The 17,350-nt window shown below is 58.8% G+C and overlaps 1 protein-coding gene across 1 annotated transcript in view; it reads left to right on the plus strand.

Moving 5' to 3' along the window:
- The window catches only part of LOC126101494 (proteoglycan 4-like), a 198,835-nt gene that overhangs the window by 136,728 nt on the left and 44,757 nt on the right, over positions 1-17,350 (plus strand). Inside the window, exons 2-3 of the mRNA XM_049912140.1 lie at positions 13,368-13,713; positions 14,944-15,202. Coding sequence (XP_049768097.1) covers positions 13,368-13,713; positions 14,944-15,202 — 605 coding nt within the window. The remainder of the gene's footprint in view (positions 1-13,367; positions 13,714-14,943; positions 15,203-17,350) is intronic.

Genomic DNA, 17,350 nt, shown 5'->3' on the forward strand with positions numbered 1-17,350 from the left:
CGATGGGTGTTGTGCGCTTTGAGCGCCGCGCCGGGGAGGGATGATGTTGATTGATTGTTGCGCGCGCCAGCAAGCTGGCAGAGGAGAGCGGCTGTGGCGGACGGACGGGAAGTGGAAGCGGTGTTTTGTCTTTGGTTCTCTGGTTGTGGGGCGAGAGGCGACCGACAAAGTTTGCTCGCGACGGAGTGATGTTAGTGGCCCTTAAAAGGGCCGTTTTGTTTGTTTGCGTGCGTGGGCGGTGCCCAGCGGCTGGCGCGGTGTTTAGGCGCGCTCGCCGCGGATGCGGCGCGCGAGCTGGATGTCCTTGGGCATGATGGTGACGCGCTTGGCGTGGATTGCGCACAGGTTGGTGTCTTCGAAGAGGCCGACGAGGTAGGCCTCGCTGGCCTCCTGCAGGGCCATGACCGCGGAGCTCTGGAAGCGCAGGTCGGTCTTGAAGTCCTGGGCGATCTCGCGCACTAGGCGCTGGAATGGCAGCTTGCGGATGAGCAGCTCTGTGCTCTTCTGGTAGCGCCTGATTTCTCGCAGGGCGACGGTGCCCGGCCTGTAGCGGTGGGGCTTCTTGACGCCGCCGGTGGCGGGCGCGCTCTTCCTCGCCGCCTTGGTGGCGAGCTGTTTGCGCGGCGCCTTTCCGCCGGTGGACTTGGTGCTGCGTCGGGTGCTGCCTTGACGACACGGGCGCGCGCCAGCTGCTGTCGCTGTCGCTGCACTGGGGAGGGTGAACCCTCGACTTGAGACGGAAGTTGTAGCGCGGGAGCGCTTCGCCTTCCTCATGGCGGTGTGGTGAGTGGAGTCCTGGCAGATGAGATGGGCATGACGGTGTGCATGTTGCTTTTTTTTTTTTTTTTTTTTTTTTTTTTTTTTTTTTTTTTTTTTTTTTTTTTTTCTAAAGACGAAAGAATAGGCAGAGGAATAGTTAGAGAGGCGGAAAACGAACGGCCGAAATGGCTGGCCGGAGGGGAGAATGACTCACGCTGATGGATGATGATGATGACCTCGCACTGCATGGCTATCTGGAGTACTGGAGATAGGCGGCGGGGAGACGGCCCGTCACATGGATATCCGATTTTTCGGCCAATAGTTGCCAGTCATCGTTCGAGAAGATGGGATGTTTGTCAATGAGGAGTAACTCCTTCCTGGTCAAGAAATTGAGCCACCTGAGCTGATACTTGGTAAAGCGCGCGCCAGCCACCGTGGTGCGCTTATATGCCCTCGGTTGCGCGTGGTGGGGGGAGGGCGGGCCAGAGTCTATATAGGGGGGCTGGCGCGTGCGCTGGGCGCAGACCGTAGCCGACTCGCTAGCGCCGGGTGAGGAGCCAGCCGCTGCAGCAGACGTTTTGCTTGCCTGAGCTTTTTTGAGGATTTAGAAGAGATGACTGGCCGCGGCAAGGGAGGAAAGGGGCTCGGCAAGGGTGGCGCCAAGCGGCACCGCAAGGTGTTGCGCGACAACATCCAGGACATCACGAAGCCCGCGATCCGCCGCCTGGCTCGCAGGGGCGGCGTGAAGCGCATCTCTGGTCTGATCTACGAGGAGACCCGCGGAGTGCTGAAGGTGTTCCTGGAGAACGTGATCCGCGACGCGGTGACGTACACTGAGCACGCCAAGCGCAAGACTGTGACGGCCATGGACGTGGTGTACGCCCTGAAGAGGCAGGGGCGCACCCTGTACGGTTTCGGCGGTTAGGCGCGTCGCAGCCGGTGTGCTGTGCCGCGTTGGCCTTCCCGCGGCCGTGGGAGAGACGAAAACGGCCCTTTTCAGGGCCACCACACTGTTCGGAAATTGAAAAGTGCGAAAGAGTCTGTGTTGTTGCTGCGTGTGTTGCCTGCCTGCCTGCCTTCTTTCTTTCATTCTTCATTTCGTTTTCGTTTGACTGACGTGACGTGACTGGGAGAAAGGAAAGGAAGCGGGTCTTGCGGCTGTGTGTGCGAGAGAGGGCGTTTTGTGTTTGCTTTGTTTATCGATCGATGGAGATGCCGGGCTGTGTGTTGTTGTTGTTGTTGTTGTGCGAGAGGCGGTGAATATTTGCGCGGTTTGGCTGTGTGTGTTTGCGGCGGCGTTGGAGTTGCCGAGGCAAGGCGTGCCGATAGGCGGCCGGATCAGCTGTTTCGTTTGTTTGGGGCGCGCGGGAGTGGAGGGCGGTGTGTCGACACGCTCCTCTCGCAGTGGTCATTATTGCTGTCGTTGTCTTGTCGTTTGGAAGGCGACTGTGCGTGCGTGGAGGTGCTTGAGGCAAACGAAACAAAACAAGGTGTGTGTGTGTGTGTGTTGGGCCACACGGGCTGTGGACGACAAGATGGCGGCGGCTCTTCTTGTTCTTCTCTCTTTTAGTCCTCTTACCGTTAGAGGGGGAGTTGGTGGAGGTTATTGTCGCCTGTGGACATTTGCTCCTCTTTTCTGTGTGTTGTTCTTATCTTCGGTACTGTGCTTGTTTTCGGACGTTGCTGTTTGTTGAGAGTGATTATGTGTTCTGTCTGTGCTACTGCTGGAGCAGCGACTCTCGGGTCTTGCACATCTGTCCCTGTGGTGTTCATATCGCCCAAGGGTCAAGACGTAACAGTCATTTTCTGACTTCCGCGCGGTGGCGTAGAACGCTTGTGCCAGGGCGCGGAATCGTGTTGTGAGTGGTTCTATGCAGGTCTGCCGCGGGGACGTGTAAGGCCCGTCGTAGAGCGCTCTGCTTTGGACCCTTCTGTAGGCGATGCATCGTCGATCTGGCTGCACAGCCCCATACAGGGCGCGCATATTCCAGTATCGCTACGCCTGTTGCGGGGTCGAGGGAACAGGGTACAGGATGTGCATCCTGGCGTGAGCGTTTGTGCCAAGTTCCCCTATGTGACACTTGGATGTCAGGCGTGACACCGAGGTACCTCGCAGAATTTCTCCCCCCTGCAATCGTAGCAGTTGGTATGGTCTTGTTGCCGGCGGCGGCTGTGGAAGTGACGTTAAAGTAAAGTGCGGCGAGGACGACTGCAATTTTGCTTTGGACGTAGGTTTGTGTGGTGGCCCTGAAAAGGGCCGATTGTTGTGAGCCGGGCCGGCAAAGCGCGTTGCGTGCAGGGGAGCACGCAGCGCTGCTGGGCGGCGGGTCCGCGTGCCGATTGCCTGGCCTCTCTGTTTAGGCCTTCTTCTCGGTCTTCTTTGGCAGCAGGACGGCCTGGATGTTGGGCAGGACACCACCCTGTGCGATGGTGACGCCCGACAGGAGCTTGTTGAGCTCCTCGTCGTTGCGGATGGCAAGCTGCAGGTGGCGCGGGATGATGCGCGTCTTCTTGTTGTCGCGGGCCGCGTTTCCGGCCAGCTCGAGCACCTCAGCCGCGAGGTACTCCATGACGGCGGCGAGGTAGACGGGCGCCCCGGCGCCGACGCGCTCGGCGTAGTTTCCCTTGCGCAGGAGGCGGTGGATTCTGCCGACCGGGAACTGGAGCCCGGCCCTGCTGGAGCGGGACTTTGACTTGCCCTTGACTTTGCCTCCCTTTCCGCGTCCGGACATGGCGATGGGCTGTGGTGTGAAAACGAGACGAGACGAAGGACGGTGCGAGCCGCAGCGAGTCGAGCAGCGGAGTGGCGGCGCCGCCAGGGGTGGGGGTCCTTTATGCTCTCGGGTGCGGCGGCCGGTTGCGCTCGCGGCCCATTGGTCGGCGGCCGCAACGGGGCGAGCTGGTAAAGGTGCGGCGGCGGGGCGCGCTGGGTGCCACTGTGTGGGGAGACGCTGACTAGAGCGGAGCGCTTGCTACTGGTGTTGCTGCCGTACGTTCACGTTCTTGTTTGAGATGCCGCCCAAGACTAGCGGGAAGGCCGCCAAGAAGGCTGGCAAGGCTCAGAAGAACATTTCGAAGGGCGACAAGAAGAAGAAGCGCAAGAGGAAGGAGAGCTATGCCATCTACATCTACAAGGTGCTGAAGCAGGTGCACCCTGACACGGGCATCTCGTCGAAGGCGATGAGCATCATGAACAGCTTCGTGAACGACATTTTCGAGCGCATCGCGGCCGAGGCGTCCCGCCTGGCGCACTACAACAAGCGCTCGACCATCACGTCCCGCGAGATCCAGACCGCTGTGCGGCTGTTGCTGCCTGGCGAGCTGGCCAAGCACGCCGTGAGCGAGGGCACGAAGGCGGTGACCAAGTACACGAGCTCCAAGTAAGGAGGTGGCTCTGGAATGGAAGGAGAGAAGGCTCCTCCGTTGCGAGAGCGGCAAAAACGGCCCTTTTCAGGGCCACCAAATGGCCTTTGCGGGAAGGGCGGAATTGTTGTTGTTGTTGTTGTTGTTGTTTTGTGTGTGAGTGGGTGGACGGCGGCAATAGCTACCGCTTTGGTTGCGACGCGACGGGGTGGGGTGGCCGATGCGATGAATTTGATTGATGGGGGCGCGTCGCGTGTTGCGGGGTACGGCCACGGTGTGACGTGGAATGGAGGCACGTGCGCACAACTCGTTGGTGTTACCTGTCTGCGAGGTGGGGGAAGTGCGATCGGTGATGTGTCCTTTGGATGGAGGTGCCGGTTAGTTACGTGACGGATGGAAACGAAACGCGATTGTTGGGAATGTCAGTGTGTAACGACGGCCGTTTTTTCGGGTCGGTTTGCACGCCATACATGGCTAGGGTGAGATGTGTCTGTAAATGCTGCAGCGTGGAGGCGTGTGAGTGACGTTTAAATGAACGCGCATTGAGACACCAATGTGTATTGCATTGTACGGGCGACACGCACGATGATGTACCTTCCCTCCGACTCTGATTTCGATAGTCGTGTCTGACTGACTGTGTCTGCTTGTGCGTACGACGCACGCACACCGACGTCGTCATTGAAGATGCATGCACGCGTGTCCAGTCCAGTGCAGTACAGTACAGTACAGTAAGCGCGACGCTAGAAGACGACGGTCGCTTTGGCGAATGTGCGCACACGTGTTTGTGTGTGTCGGTGATGTGGTCCGATCCGTCGCCTCTGGGAAACTGTCGATCGGCGCGGTACACCGGCATCACGCAACGGTACGTCTTGAACACCCGTCATACCGTCGCGCTGAGAACGGTTACCGAAAGGTGAACCTCTGTGATCGGTCGAATGTCTGGGCAGAACGTGAGGAGAGAATGGTGGAGGAAAGGACAGAGGGGAAAAAAAAAAGTAGAGAGAGAGAGAAAAAAGAAAAAAAAACCAAACAAAACGGAGAAACGCGGTGTAGAGCAACGGAACGTTCCCGTGTCGGAGGTGTATTGTAGCCGCACTGAAATGCGTGTAACGGCGCGGCGGCAAGTGTCTGCCGTGGTGAACGTTACCTTTGACGGCTGAATTGTGTGCGTTGCGTTGCTTTGCTTTGCTTTCCCGGATGTGTATGTAACGTTCGTTGAGATGGTTCTGAGGAAGAATGTACGACAGTGCCCGTGCCGTCTATGTTCGTGTGCAAAGCCATTGTGTGTGTACGGAATGATGTCTGTAGGTGTTAGTGAACATGTTTTACCAGTGGGGGAAATGGATCGTCGATGGTTGCCGTCACGGTCGAGACAACGCACGCACGCACCCTCCCTCCCTCCCTCCCTCCCTACATGAAGGTGTCGAGAAAGTGTGTTAACTGGGGTTTGTTTGTCTTTCGTTAAAGGGAAGGGACGAGAGAGAGAGAGAGAGAGAGAGAGAGAGAGAGAGAGAGAGAGAGAGAGAGAGAGAGAAGCGAAGTGGGGATAGTGCGTTCATTTTGTGTGTGTGTTGTTTCGAGAATTGCGTCCGGGAATGGCGGTGGGCGTGCCCTGCATGTGGCCCGGAAGGCTGTTCGTTTCGCGGTAGTGTGTGGACAGGGGAGGGGCACGCGTAACGCTGCTGGCATGGCATGGCATGGCATTCGGGAGATGGGAGGGGGCAAACGAAGAAAACAAGAAGCGGGGGCTATAAAGACGGGGAGGGGCGCGGTGTGGGTGGCTTGCGCTGCGCTCGGCTGGCGCGTGCGGCGTTGTTTTTGTGCAAAAGAAGAGAAAACGAATGGGTTGCCGGGAGGGGGCCGTTGTTGTGTTGTGGTGTAGCCGCAGACGCGGCCGTCAGTGAACGTGGTGAGACCGACGGATGCGGGAGGGGCGGGGGCGGTGGTGAGAGCGGGGAAAACACTAGAAGAAGGAGAAAAACGCTGCAACCAACATAAAATGAGGCGTTTGTAACCTGCCAGCAACAAAACAACAACAAAAAAAAGGTCTATCAACATTGAATGTAAATGGAAATGGACCCAAGTGTAACCTCCCCGCACAAATAGTCGTAAGTAAGTGAGTGCGTGAATGATGATAAAAATGTGCCAGAATGTTGTTAACGTCCCTAGAAAATGAACGAACGAAGATTGATGGGAAACGCGCGATAATATGATGAATGGAAATAATGAACCATGAACATCTCAAGAGACATAATTGAAAACCCGATAAACGTTGTAAGGGCAGCGCTGGCTGACCTTCGGCCCTGTATTCTGAAACGTCCCCCTTTGAACAACAATGTATACAAAACTGCGCTTAAAGTGACGCACTATATTTTGAGCGCAACGCAATCTGACTATCAAAGATCCCTGCAAAAGAATGGCCCTGAGTAACATTAAAGTACACCTTTCGGAAATCACTTACCTCACAAAAATCGTCATTACTCGAAGTACGGCAATACAGCGAGCACCACTACTGCCAGCTAAATAAGAGATTCAAACTACGGAGGGCACTAACTACTGATAGGGATAGTTAGCAAAGTAAAGATTTTAATAGAGAACAACAAACAATGTATTTACCCTTAATATCATCACAAGTCATAATATATGTAATTTGAAAAGTCCGCCATATCTCTCCTCACATGCACCAGTGCTGGCGGCTCACCCCTAACTGCGCAACGGTACGCGCTGTTCACATCCAGCTATAGCAGGTTCATATGACAACAATGCAAACTGGCCACTGACTGCACACGGCACAGGCAGTGATTTTCACACAGAGCGCTACGTGGCATTACCAATAAAAAAAAATGTAAACAAACAGCCTACGTACAAATCAGAATAAAAAACAAAAAAAAAAAGAGCAAAAGATCGTTACGTCAATGAAAAAAAAAGGCAAAAGAGGAAACAAACTGCATCTATATGTGCTCTTAACTGTAGATACCTGTACACAGCTTCGTGCAATGAATGCCGGCTCACATTGAATTTTTTGATTGTTGGAGGAAATATTCTTTAAATGGAAATGAATGGTTTTACCTTTAAAAAAAAGTTACTTTGGAAACAAAGTATTATTGGGGCATTTTGTTGTGAAGAAAATAGTTACAATTGACATACATTATTAGATTTGCGCAATGCAGCTTCATTACCTTACCTTTTATAACAATATGCATCGTCCCGAACGGAGACCAGAGTCGCGAGAAGAGCACGCCGCCGCCCGCTCAGTACAATCGTCCACTCGCTAATACTGTCGTCGACTGACTACGACCTCTCCCGACCCGCCACATAGAGATGACAACTGTTCCTGCCGACCCGCTACGTGCCACTAGTGTCGTGTGGCGCAGACTAGCGACGATAAGAAACTCTCTGGTCAGAGATTGTGTGGTGCCTCGCCATCGCTGGTAATGAGTACATAGGTGTTTGAGCGCGCGTACCGGAACACGCAGTGCGGAGCCCAGAGACTGTGTTGTCGAGGCCGTCGACGCAGTGCATGTCGGTCGGTCGAGTGCGTGCGGGAGGGCAGAGAGGCAGCGTCGGCACGGAGATGCACGCACGGGGGCTGCGGCGTGGCGCGTTTGCGGTAGGCGCCTTTGGTGGCAACGGCCGGGACAAGCAGCGGTGTATGGTGTGGTGCGGGCCGGACAGGGGCGGCGGAGGAGGAGGAGGAGGCGGCGGCGCGACGATGGCATTGGGGCGGAAACGGGGACGGCGACGGCGGATGTTGAGAGGCGTCACGCGCGGACCGACACAGACGCACAGATAGATAGATAGGAAGAAGAAGGGGCGGCTGGTGAGTGCAATTTAGGCGGTAGACACAAGAGGTCGGCACGGCATTTGCGTGATGTGGCGTTGTGACGGGGTGTGCTCGCTTGCCTCGTTTTGTTGATGCGCGCAGGAAGATGTGCAGAGCAGCGGCGGGCGGCTCGGTTCGGTTTGGCCCGGCGGGCCGCGCTGTTGTCGCGGACGTGAGCGCCCCCTGGCGGGTGGCCGGAGGCGGCGCGGCGTGTTGGACGTGTGGCTGGCGGCAGTGCACAATTGCGAGTGGCTGGCGGTGTGGCGGTTGGCGCGTCGGGCGGCCGAGAGAGAGGAGAGGTATGTGTTTGCGGGCGCGTTTGCTGCGCGGCGTCGTGCAGGGAGGGCGGGCGCTTGTCGACTGTGTGGCGAATTGGCGGCGTTGTGCTCCGGCCGAAGGCGTCGGGGAAAGGAGAGTTGGTCGTGATGTCATGTCGCGCCGTGTCATGTCTGCGAAACGGCTGCCGAGAGGTGTGGTGGTAGCGAGCCGGTCGGTGTCAGTGCGATGGGAATGTGCGTTTGGCGGTTTCGGTGTGCTTTTTGCGGCGTGAGAGTGGGGCGGGCGGGCAGGCGTGCTGTTGTTGGTTCCTTGTGTCTTGTGTGTAGCTTGATGGCAACGTGGAAGGACGCCTGTTTCCAGCCGTGCGTGTGGTTGTCGACGTTGACTGGTTTGGGGCGTGCCGTTGCACGTGCGTGTTTGGGTCGTTGGTGTGCTTTTGGCTGGCTGGCTGGCTGGCTGGCTGGCTGGCTGGCTGGCTGGCTGGCTGGCTGTGTGTACGGTGGATAGTGCAGTAGTTGTGTCGTTGCCACGGGCGTCGGGTGCGGCTGCGCGTAGTGGCGGAAAGGTGTCGCGTGACTTTGTGAATGGAGTGGGGCGGGGAAAGGAGCAGCGTGCCGCTGCGTCGTGGCCGTTAGCCAGAGGCTGTGCTTTGATAGTTTTGTGGACGGTTCGTGCGAGGCGATTTGTTGCCTGCCCTATGTTTGTTTGTTGTTTTTGGAGACGACGACTGGTTGGTGGCGTGCGCGCGAGCGAAGTGGCGGTGTGCGTTTCCCGTGCCGACTGCCGACTGCCGACTGCCGACTGCCGACTGCCGGCTGGCGACAGGTGCGCCGTCGGTGGGGTGGGTGGCCGGCACAAGTAGAGGCGGCGGCGGCGGCGGCGGCGGCGTCGTTGCGGTGTGTTTGTGTTGTCGGCGACAGCTGTTTGTGCGGTGCGTGTGAATGGTGGTGCAAACGTGTGCTGGCGTTGAGGCTGCGACCGCGGCGTGTTGTTGGTTGATGTTGAACAGCGGCTGTGTGCGGTGGTGGTGTTGCCGCACGTGCATCCGGCCCGGCGCGGAAAGCGCAGTTGCGGCGGCCCTTCGGTGCCAGCCACGTCGCGTGAGCGGCGGGTTGCTCTGGTCGACACGTGGTGCTCTGGTTTGTTGTTTGGTGCCCTTTGGCCGGTGGGTGGTCCGTGTGTCTCGGTATCTGGTCGTGGTCGTGCTGCCCGTTTGTCGGCGTTGTCTGTGGCTTCGCTTTTGTTTTTGTTTTTGCGGCGTGCCGACGACCCGACGCGACCTTTACACCCAAAGTGTGGCGCCCGAAGGTGAACCAACGTAATCCGACCTCGGCGCTTAAGCTCTAAGCCTAAGCTGAGCGAACCGAACCTGTGTAGCGTTGCGTAGCGTGAGGTGAGGTGCGGTGAGGTCAGCCTCAGCGCCAAGTAAGCCAAGCTGTCCGGCCGTGAGGTGGGTGGGTGGGTGGGTGGGTAGGTAGGTGCGGCTGCTGCGGCCACCTGACGCCCGACGTGTGTTTGAATGCTTAACCTAAGTTTGAGGCTTAACCTAACCCAAGTGGCCTTAACCTAACCTAACCTAACCTAACCTAACCTCGGACGCCCGACGTGTGGTTTGAATGCTTAACCTAAGTTTGACGCTTAACCTAACACCGACCCTTAACCTAACCCAAGTGCCCCTAACCTAACCTAACCTAACCTAACCTTAATGTAACGTAACCTAACCTAACCTCTGACGCCTGACGTGTGTTTTGAATGCTTAACCTAACCCAAGTGCCCTTAACCCAACCCACGTCCACCGAACCTAACCGAGACGTGTGAACCTAATGTCTAACTCGTAACGCGTGATGTTGGCTGTCGTGTGTGCTGACGGCAGATTGGGTTGGTCTGTAGTTGCGGATTTCGGTTTGCCTCGGGCGAGGGGTTGGCTCGTAAGCGGCGAGGGGCGCTCCGGCGGAGCATGTTGCTTTGCAGGCGGCGCCCGTTTTTTGCGGCGGGCACAATTGAAATTGTTGGGAAACGAACGAAAGGGCTGTGAATGTTGGCGGGCGAGAGGAGGAGGACGTGGCCCGACGGCTGCGGGCCGATCGGGAAACGGTGGGAGGGCGATGGGGCGGCGGAGGTGCGTTTGCACGGCCGTCATCGCCGCACGCCTCCTCTTGTGTGGCTGTGGCGCCGGCCGCGCTGGCCGGGCTGCCGCGGCGACGGTGTGGGGCCTTTGCCGAAGGTTTGGCCATTGTGGCCGGTCGCCGGCTGGGGCTGTGGGGGCGGCATTTGGGCGTGGGCGGCGATTCTCGGCGGGCCGACCCAGGCTGTAGCGCGCGGTGGCTGCAGTTTGGCCGTGGTTTGCGGCGCTGCCGTGGCGACTGGTTGGCGACTGTGGTGTGGCTGTGTGTAGCCCCATCCTCGGTGGTTTGAAAGGCGCGGGTGGTTGTGGCGCAGGTGTGGGGCTGCTCCGCACAGGCTGTCGGACGTTGGGCGGTAGCAAGCGCGGGAGGCGCGGCGCGGCGGCGCGCAGAGTGGCGGCCGCTCTCTCGGCCGTCCGCGCCCGCCCGCGACACTGGCTGGGCCTGTGGCGCGAGGCGGCTATTCCTCTGCTGTGCGCTCCGCTCGCTGCGTGTCTCTTCTCGCTCTCGCTGCTCGCTGTGTTGTGTGTTAACGCGCGTCGTCGAAATGGCAGATCAGGCGGCTACGAACGAGACTGCTGCGGCACCCGCCGCCACCGGCACTACGAAGAAGGCAAAGTCTGCGTCGTCTGCGAAGAAGCCGCGCGCCAAGCCTGCGCACCCGCGCACCTCTGAGATGGTGACGGCCGCCATCAAGAGTCTGAAGGAGCGCGGCGGATCGTCGCTGCAGGCGATCAAGAAGTACATTGCCGCGCACTACAAGCTGGACGCGGAGAAGCTGGCGCCGTTTATCAAGAAGTACCTCAAGTCGGCCGTGGTGGCGGGCGAGCTGGTGCAGACGAAGGGGAAGGGCGCGTCCGGCTCTTTCAAGCTTGCCGGCGCCGGCGGCGGGGCGGCTGAGGGCGGCAAGGCTCGTGCTGGCGGTGCCAAGAAGAAGCGCGCCGCTCCGGCCAGCAAGGAGAAGAAGGGTGCCCGTGCGGCCGGCGCAAAGAAGGCTGGTGGCGTGAAGGCGGCGACTGGTCGGAAGGCGGGCGCCGCCAAGAAGGCGTCTGCGGCGTCGGCCGCTCCCGCCGGTGCGAAGAAGGCGGCTGCTGCCAAGCCGGCCAAGGCCAAGTCGCCGTCGAAGGCGAAGAAGGCCGCCAAGGTTCCGACGAAGAAGCCGAAGGCGCCGCGCCCGAAGAAGGCGACGACGCCGTCTAAGGCGAAGGCGTCGCCCAAGAAGAAGAAGTAGAGGAGAAGAAGAAAGGAATGGGAAAGGAAAGGAAGGGTTGGCGGTTGACTCCGTCGTCCCCACCCCCCGTCCCCGTCGTCTAGTGGCGCGCAAGAGACGCGCGGCCCAAAACGGCCCTTCTCAGGGCCATCAAAGCACGTCGGGAAGGTTTTGATTGTCGTGTTGCGGTGTGGTTGTGCCGTCTGGCGTTTCTGTATGCCCGTGTGTGGATACTGTTTGCGTGCCGTGGTGGTTGGATTGCGGGGGGTCGGTGGCGGGTGCGGGCGGCGGTAGCGGTTGCTTGTCGCCGTTTTTGGTCGCGGCCGGCCGACGGTTGGTTTGTGTCATGTTGTTTGAATACTTTGGTTTGTCTGTCTGTTTGCCTGCCTTCTCCTCGGATGTGTCTTGTCTTGGTTGTGTGTGTGTTCTTGCAACGGGGGCGGGGGACGTTGAGATGTGGAAAGGGTCGGTGGCGTTGGACGAGCCTGCGTGCCTGGCTGGCCGTTGGTGCGGGTTTTTGTTTTGTTTGTTTGTTTGTTTCGAAACGAAGCGGCGGCCGGCCAGCCACCCGTGTGGTTGACGGCGTCGGCCGATGGGTGTTGTGCGCTTTGAGCGCCGCGCCGGGGAGGGATGATGTTGATTGATTGTTGCGCGCGCCAGCAAGCTGGCAGAGGAGAGCGGCTGTGGCGGACGGACGGGAAGTGGAAGCGGTGTTTTGTCTTTGGTTCTCTGGTTGTGGGGCGAGAGGCGACCGACAAAGTTTGCTCGCGACGGAGTGATGTTAGTGGCCCTTAAAAGGGCCGTTTTGTTTGTTTGCGTGCGTGGGCGGTGCCCAGCGGCTGGCGCGGTGTTTAGGCGCGCTCGCCGCGGATGCGGCGCGCGAGCTGGATGTCCTTGGGCATGATGGTGACGCGCTTGGCGTGGATTGCGCACAGGTTGGTGTCTTCGAAGAGGCCGACGAGGTAGGCCTCGCTGGCCTCCTGCAGGGCCATGACCGCGGAGCTCTGGAAGCGCAGGTCGGTCTTGAAGTCCTGGGCGATCTCGCGCACTAGGCGCTGGAATGGCAGCTTGCGGATGAGCAGCTCTGTGCTCTTCTGGTAGCGCCTGATTTCTCGCAGGGCGACGGTGCCCGGCCTGTAGCGGTGGGGCTTCTTGACGCCGCCGGTGGCGGGCGCGCTCTTCCTCGCCGCCTTGGTGGCGAGCTGTTTGCGCGGCGCCTTTCCGCCGGTGGACTTGCGGGCCGTTTGCTTTGTGCGGGCCATAGCGGTAGCGGAGCGGCGTGGAGGCGAGCGAGGTGCTGCGTCGGGTGCTGCCTTGACGACACGGGCGCGCGCCAGCCACCGTGGTGCGCTTATATGCCCTCGGTTGCGCGTGGTGGGGGGAGGGCGGGCCAGAGTCTATATAGGGGGGCTGGCGCGTGCGCTGGGCGCAACTGCAGAGCAGAGGCAAAGTCTGCGCTGAGCCGCCGTAGCGAGAGGACGCTTTGGCTCAACGCAGCAGCTATTGTCTCGCTCGCGCTATTGTCTTCGCGCGTCTTTGTCTGCGCGCCTTTGTTAAGGTGCGCTGGTCAACGGCGTCCGCGTGGCAAAAGCAAAAGCTTGTCTCTCCTGCTGGCCACTCGCACGCGGGTTGGTTAGCGGCAGAATTGTCGTGTTGTCTGCTACTGGCTGTGGCACAAATCGATTCAGGAATCGATTTGCGTCACGCCTAGGGAACATTAGGGCACGCCGTGATCCAGGACCCCCTTCACGTGGGACCAGTCCGCGGTCACTAGAGTTAGAAATCTCCAGCTTTTCTTTCTAAATTACAGGTGCCCCATGGACCCGAAAAATAGCTGCCTGACCGCCATGGAGGATTCTGTCCCGATAGATTGCACTCTGTCGGCGGCAGCATCCGCCTTACTACCCGCCTCCGGCGATACCGCGTCCACAGCCGGCGCATCTTGCGCCCCCTCAGGCTACCGCCCCATCTCTGCCGTTGAACTGTATGTGATTCTGAATCGCATAGCAAAACCAAAAACAATCGAAGAAAAAGAGGCCGCGGAAAAGGCGTACGAACATTTCATGCGCCACGACTTAGCCGCCGCCCTGGGACAACAGCCGCTGATAGAGTCTTTCTTTCCGCTGAGTGTACTGCCGCGCTCGGCCATAGAAGAGGTGATTGTTCCGCCGGGAGCCCTGCCAGGTGTAGCAACCCAAGATGTTGCTGCCCTGGCGGAGGCGGCCCCGAATGGTGTTGCGTCACCAGACTTGGCTACTGAAGAAGCCAGTGCGCTGCTGATCGCCCCAACGGAAAATCCCAGTGAAGAAGCCGCTAGTGCGCCAGTCCTCGCCGCGGAGGGACTGACTGACAGCGACCAACCAAACCCAACAGGTTACCCAACAACGCCAGTGCTACTAGACATTCCCGAAGCCAACCTGGGGACACTTCTGTCGGCAGAAATGCCGATGGAAGTGCAACAGGCATCACGGAAGCGACCGGCCACCTCTGACTCTGAGGAACAAACCACAGCAACCGAGCCTGAAGGGCGCCAAACAAAAAAGAAGGCTGCTGCTGCAGACGCCCCCACAGAGCCCCCTGCAGCCGAGGAAGACGGTTTTACCGTACCGAACCGGCGGCACACCGCCAGGCCCAAAAGGCTTGAAAAGGTGCTTCCCCCACCACCAGCCACATCAAATCGGTTCGCGGAGGCGACCGAGGATGTCATGGAAGCGGAACCCGCCGCCCCAGCACGTAAGCAGACACGCCCCCCTCCAGTAGTAATGACGTGGGACGATGACTACATGGACCTCCGCCGCATAGTCAAAGAAGTGGCGGAAATAAAGTCTTTCAAAGTCCAATCGGATAACGTCTACAAGGTCCTCCCAACAACCATAGACGAGCACAAAAAGCTCATGGATTTTGTTAGGGATCAGGGACTTCATTGCTATACCCACAACACCGAGTCCCTGAAGCTACTAAAGGTGGTTATACGCCACCTGCCAATCAAGATGAACACCACCCATCTTAAGCACGAACTCGCCGAGTCGGGTTTTTCCGCGCGCACGGTAGAACTAATGACATCGCCGCGCACGCACAAAAAGATGCCGCTGTTCCTTGTCGTCCTAGTGGACAACGAGGACAACAGAAAAATCTTTCAACTTGACAAAATTGCAGACATCGACGTTTCGGTCGAACTACTCAAGGCCAAGGGCAAGAGGCCTCAATGCTACTCGTGCCAAGGCCTAGACCATGTTGCACACAACTGCACCATGCCCGCGCGTTGCGTGAAGTGTGCAGGTGCACACCAAAGCCGCGACTGCGCAAAAAAGCGCGACGAACAGCCCAAATGCTGCAACTGCAGTGAGCCGCATGTTGCCAGCTACAGGGGCTGTAACGCGTTCAAGTCCCGAAAGCGTGGCAAGGCTGCCAAAAAAGTGCAGTCAGGAGTCAGTTTTGCGTCCGTTGCCGGGGGACGGGCTGCTGAACAGCAGGCCCCGCCCCGCAGTGAACGCCGCCTACCCACCCGAAACCTGAAACCACCTACCAACCCACAGCCGGAAACCAGTGCTGCTGGTCTACCCCACTGCCCCACGCCGACCCGCGTCGAAAATGGACAGGCTGCCCCTGCTGCGCAGACTCCCGTCGCAAAACAGTGCCAGCCAAGTACTGCCCCAGCGACACCCGCCCCCGCGGCCACAAGCGCTATCACTGATGATCTGCAGATGCTACTGCAGACATTAAACGGACTCATGGCACAACTACCCAACCTAGTCTCCGCAGCTGCGACGGCCCTCCAGGCCATCGCCAAGCCCCCCAGTCATGGATAACGACCATACCCATGGCCTGACTGTTTGCGTTTTCAACGCAAACAGTCTTGTACCGCAGCAGGGTGAATTTAGGGAATTTCTACACAGCGAGGCAGTAGACATCTGCCTCGTCTGTGAAACATTCCTAAAACCCGGTGTGCACGTCAGGGTCGCAAACTACAGCTGTTACCGCAACGACCGGCTGACCCACGGCGGCGGTACGGCGGCGTATGTCAGGTCGTCCCTGCGGCACTACCCGGTGCAACTGCCACAACTCGAGCACATGGAAGCCACCGGCGTGACCGTTAACACGTCTGTCGGCAAGATCACTTTCGTGGCGGCATACCGTTCGCCGCGGGGTGTTCTGCAAGAGGCCGATTTCGACACTCTACTGGACATGGAGGGGAGGATGTTCATCGGGGGGGACTTTAACGCAAAGTCCGCCTACTGGAACTCCCGCCTCACAAATGTCAGCGGGCGCCGACTTGAACGCGCCGCCCTCAGACACGGCGCCATCATTCTAGGGCCCTACGACCCAACCCACATCCCAGTGCGTGGACAACCTGACGTTCTCGACGTTGCTATACTGAGGGGGGTCGATCGGTTTACGACAGCCGAGACGAGGACGGCTTTGTCATCAGATCACTTGCCAGTGATCTTCGACATAGACGTCGTCGGCGCGGCGGTGCGGGCCGGTCGTCCATCCTTCAGGAAACTCAACGTCGAGCACTTCCAGACCGAGGTACGGGAATACCTCGCAGATGCCCCTGATCCGAGGGAGGTGGGGGTGGAAGCCGCCATCACCTCCCTAAATCAGGCGCTCCTGCGAGCTGCAGAGAGTGCCACTCCTGGTCGTTCTCGTCAGCCACAAGATAGGTCGCGTCGCCTCCCGCAAGAAATACGGGAGCTTATAGTGGCGAAAAACCATCTCTTCCGCGAGTGGCAAATAACGCGACAGCCAGAAACAAAACGCCGCGTAAACCGCATGCGTCGTGCCATCACTGCGGCCGTCCGCGAACACCGCAACCAAGCATGGGCCGACCTTGTCGAGTCCCTCGACCCGGACGACGGCAGTGCATGGCGCGTCGTGAGAGGTTTTCTGCGCCGCAGGCAGCGCATTCCTCCCCTGAAACTCGGTCAGGACCACGTCTGCGAGCCGGACGCCAAGGCAAGTGTCCTAGCGGACACCTTTGAGGCAAACTTCCGGCCAGTGGTAGAAGACATTGACGTGGCCCATGTCCAGCTAGTGGAAGAACGCCTCCCAGTCTTCCTCAACGCACGAGAGGAGGGTGACAGCATAGACCCCATCACCGTCGAAGAAGTTGCACTGCAACTCCGATCGCTCAATGCCCGGAGGGCAGGCGGCATCGACGGCATCCCGAACTCACTCCTTAGGAATCTCCCTGAGGAATACGAGCAATACCTAGCCACAGTCTTCAACGAGATCCTTGCCTCGGGTGTTTACCCCTCGGTGTGGAAACATGCTGAGGTGGTGGCCATCCCGAAGCAGGACAAGGACCCCCGGTCGCCATCCAGCTACAGGCCCATCAGCCTCCTCCCATGTCTCTCGAAGGTTTTCGAGAGACTTTACGCACGGCGACTTCTACAACTCGTGGAACAAGAACACATATTGCCAGATGAGCAGTTTGGTTTTCGTGGAGGTCACTCCACGACCCACCAGCTGCTCCGCCTCGTGGAACCAGCCATGAGGGCGCTGGAGACGAGGGAATACCTTGGGGCGGTATTTCTGGACGTCTCACGCGCCTTCGACTCCGTGTGGCATGACGGCCTCGTCTACAAGCTGTTTGTACTCGGGGTACCGACGTCGCACGGAGCACTTCTCAGGTCCTACTTATCAGGCAGGACATTTCACGTCCGGGCAGAACAGGGAAGGTCCACAAACAGACCCATACGTGCCGGCGTACCGCAGGGGTCGGTACTCGGCCCCATACTTTACTCGCTCTTCACCGCCGACGCACCGCGAGTGAACGGAGTAGAGTTGGCC

This window comes from Schistocerca cancellata, chromosome 9 (genome assembly GCF_023864275.1).
Source record: "Schistocerca cancellata isolate TAMUIC-IGC-003103 chromosome 9, iqSchCanc2.1, whole genome shotgun sequence".
Classification (NCBI taxonomy): domain Eukaryota; kingdom Metazoa; phylum Arthropoda; class Insecta; order Orthoptera; family Acrididae; genus Schistocerca; species Schistocerca cancellata.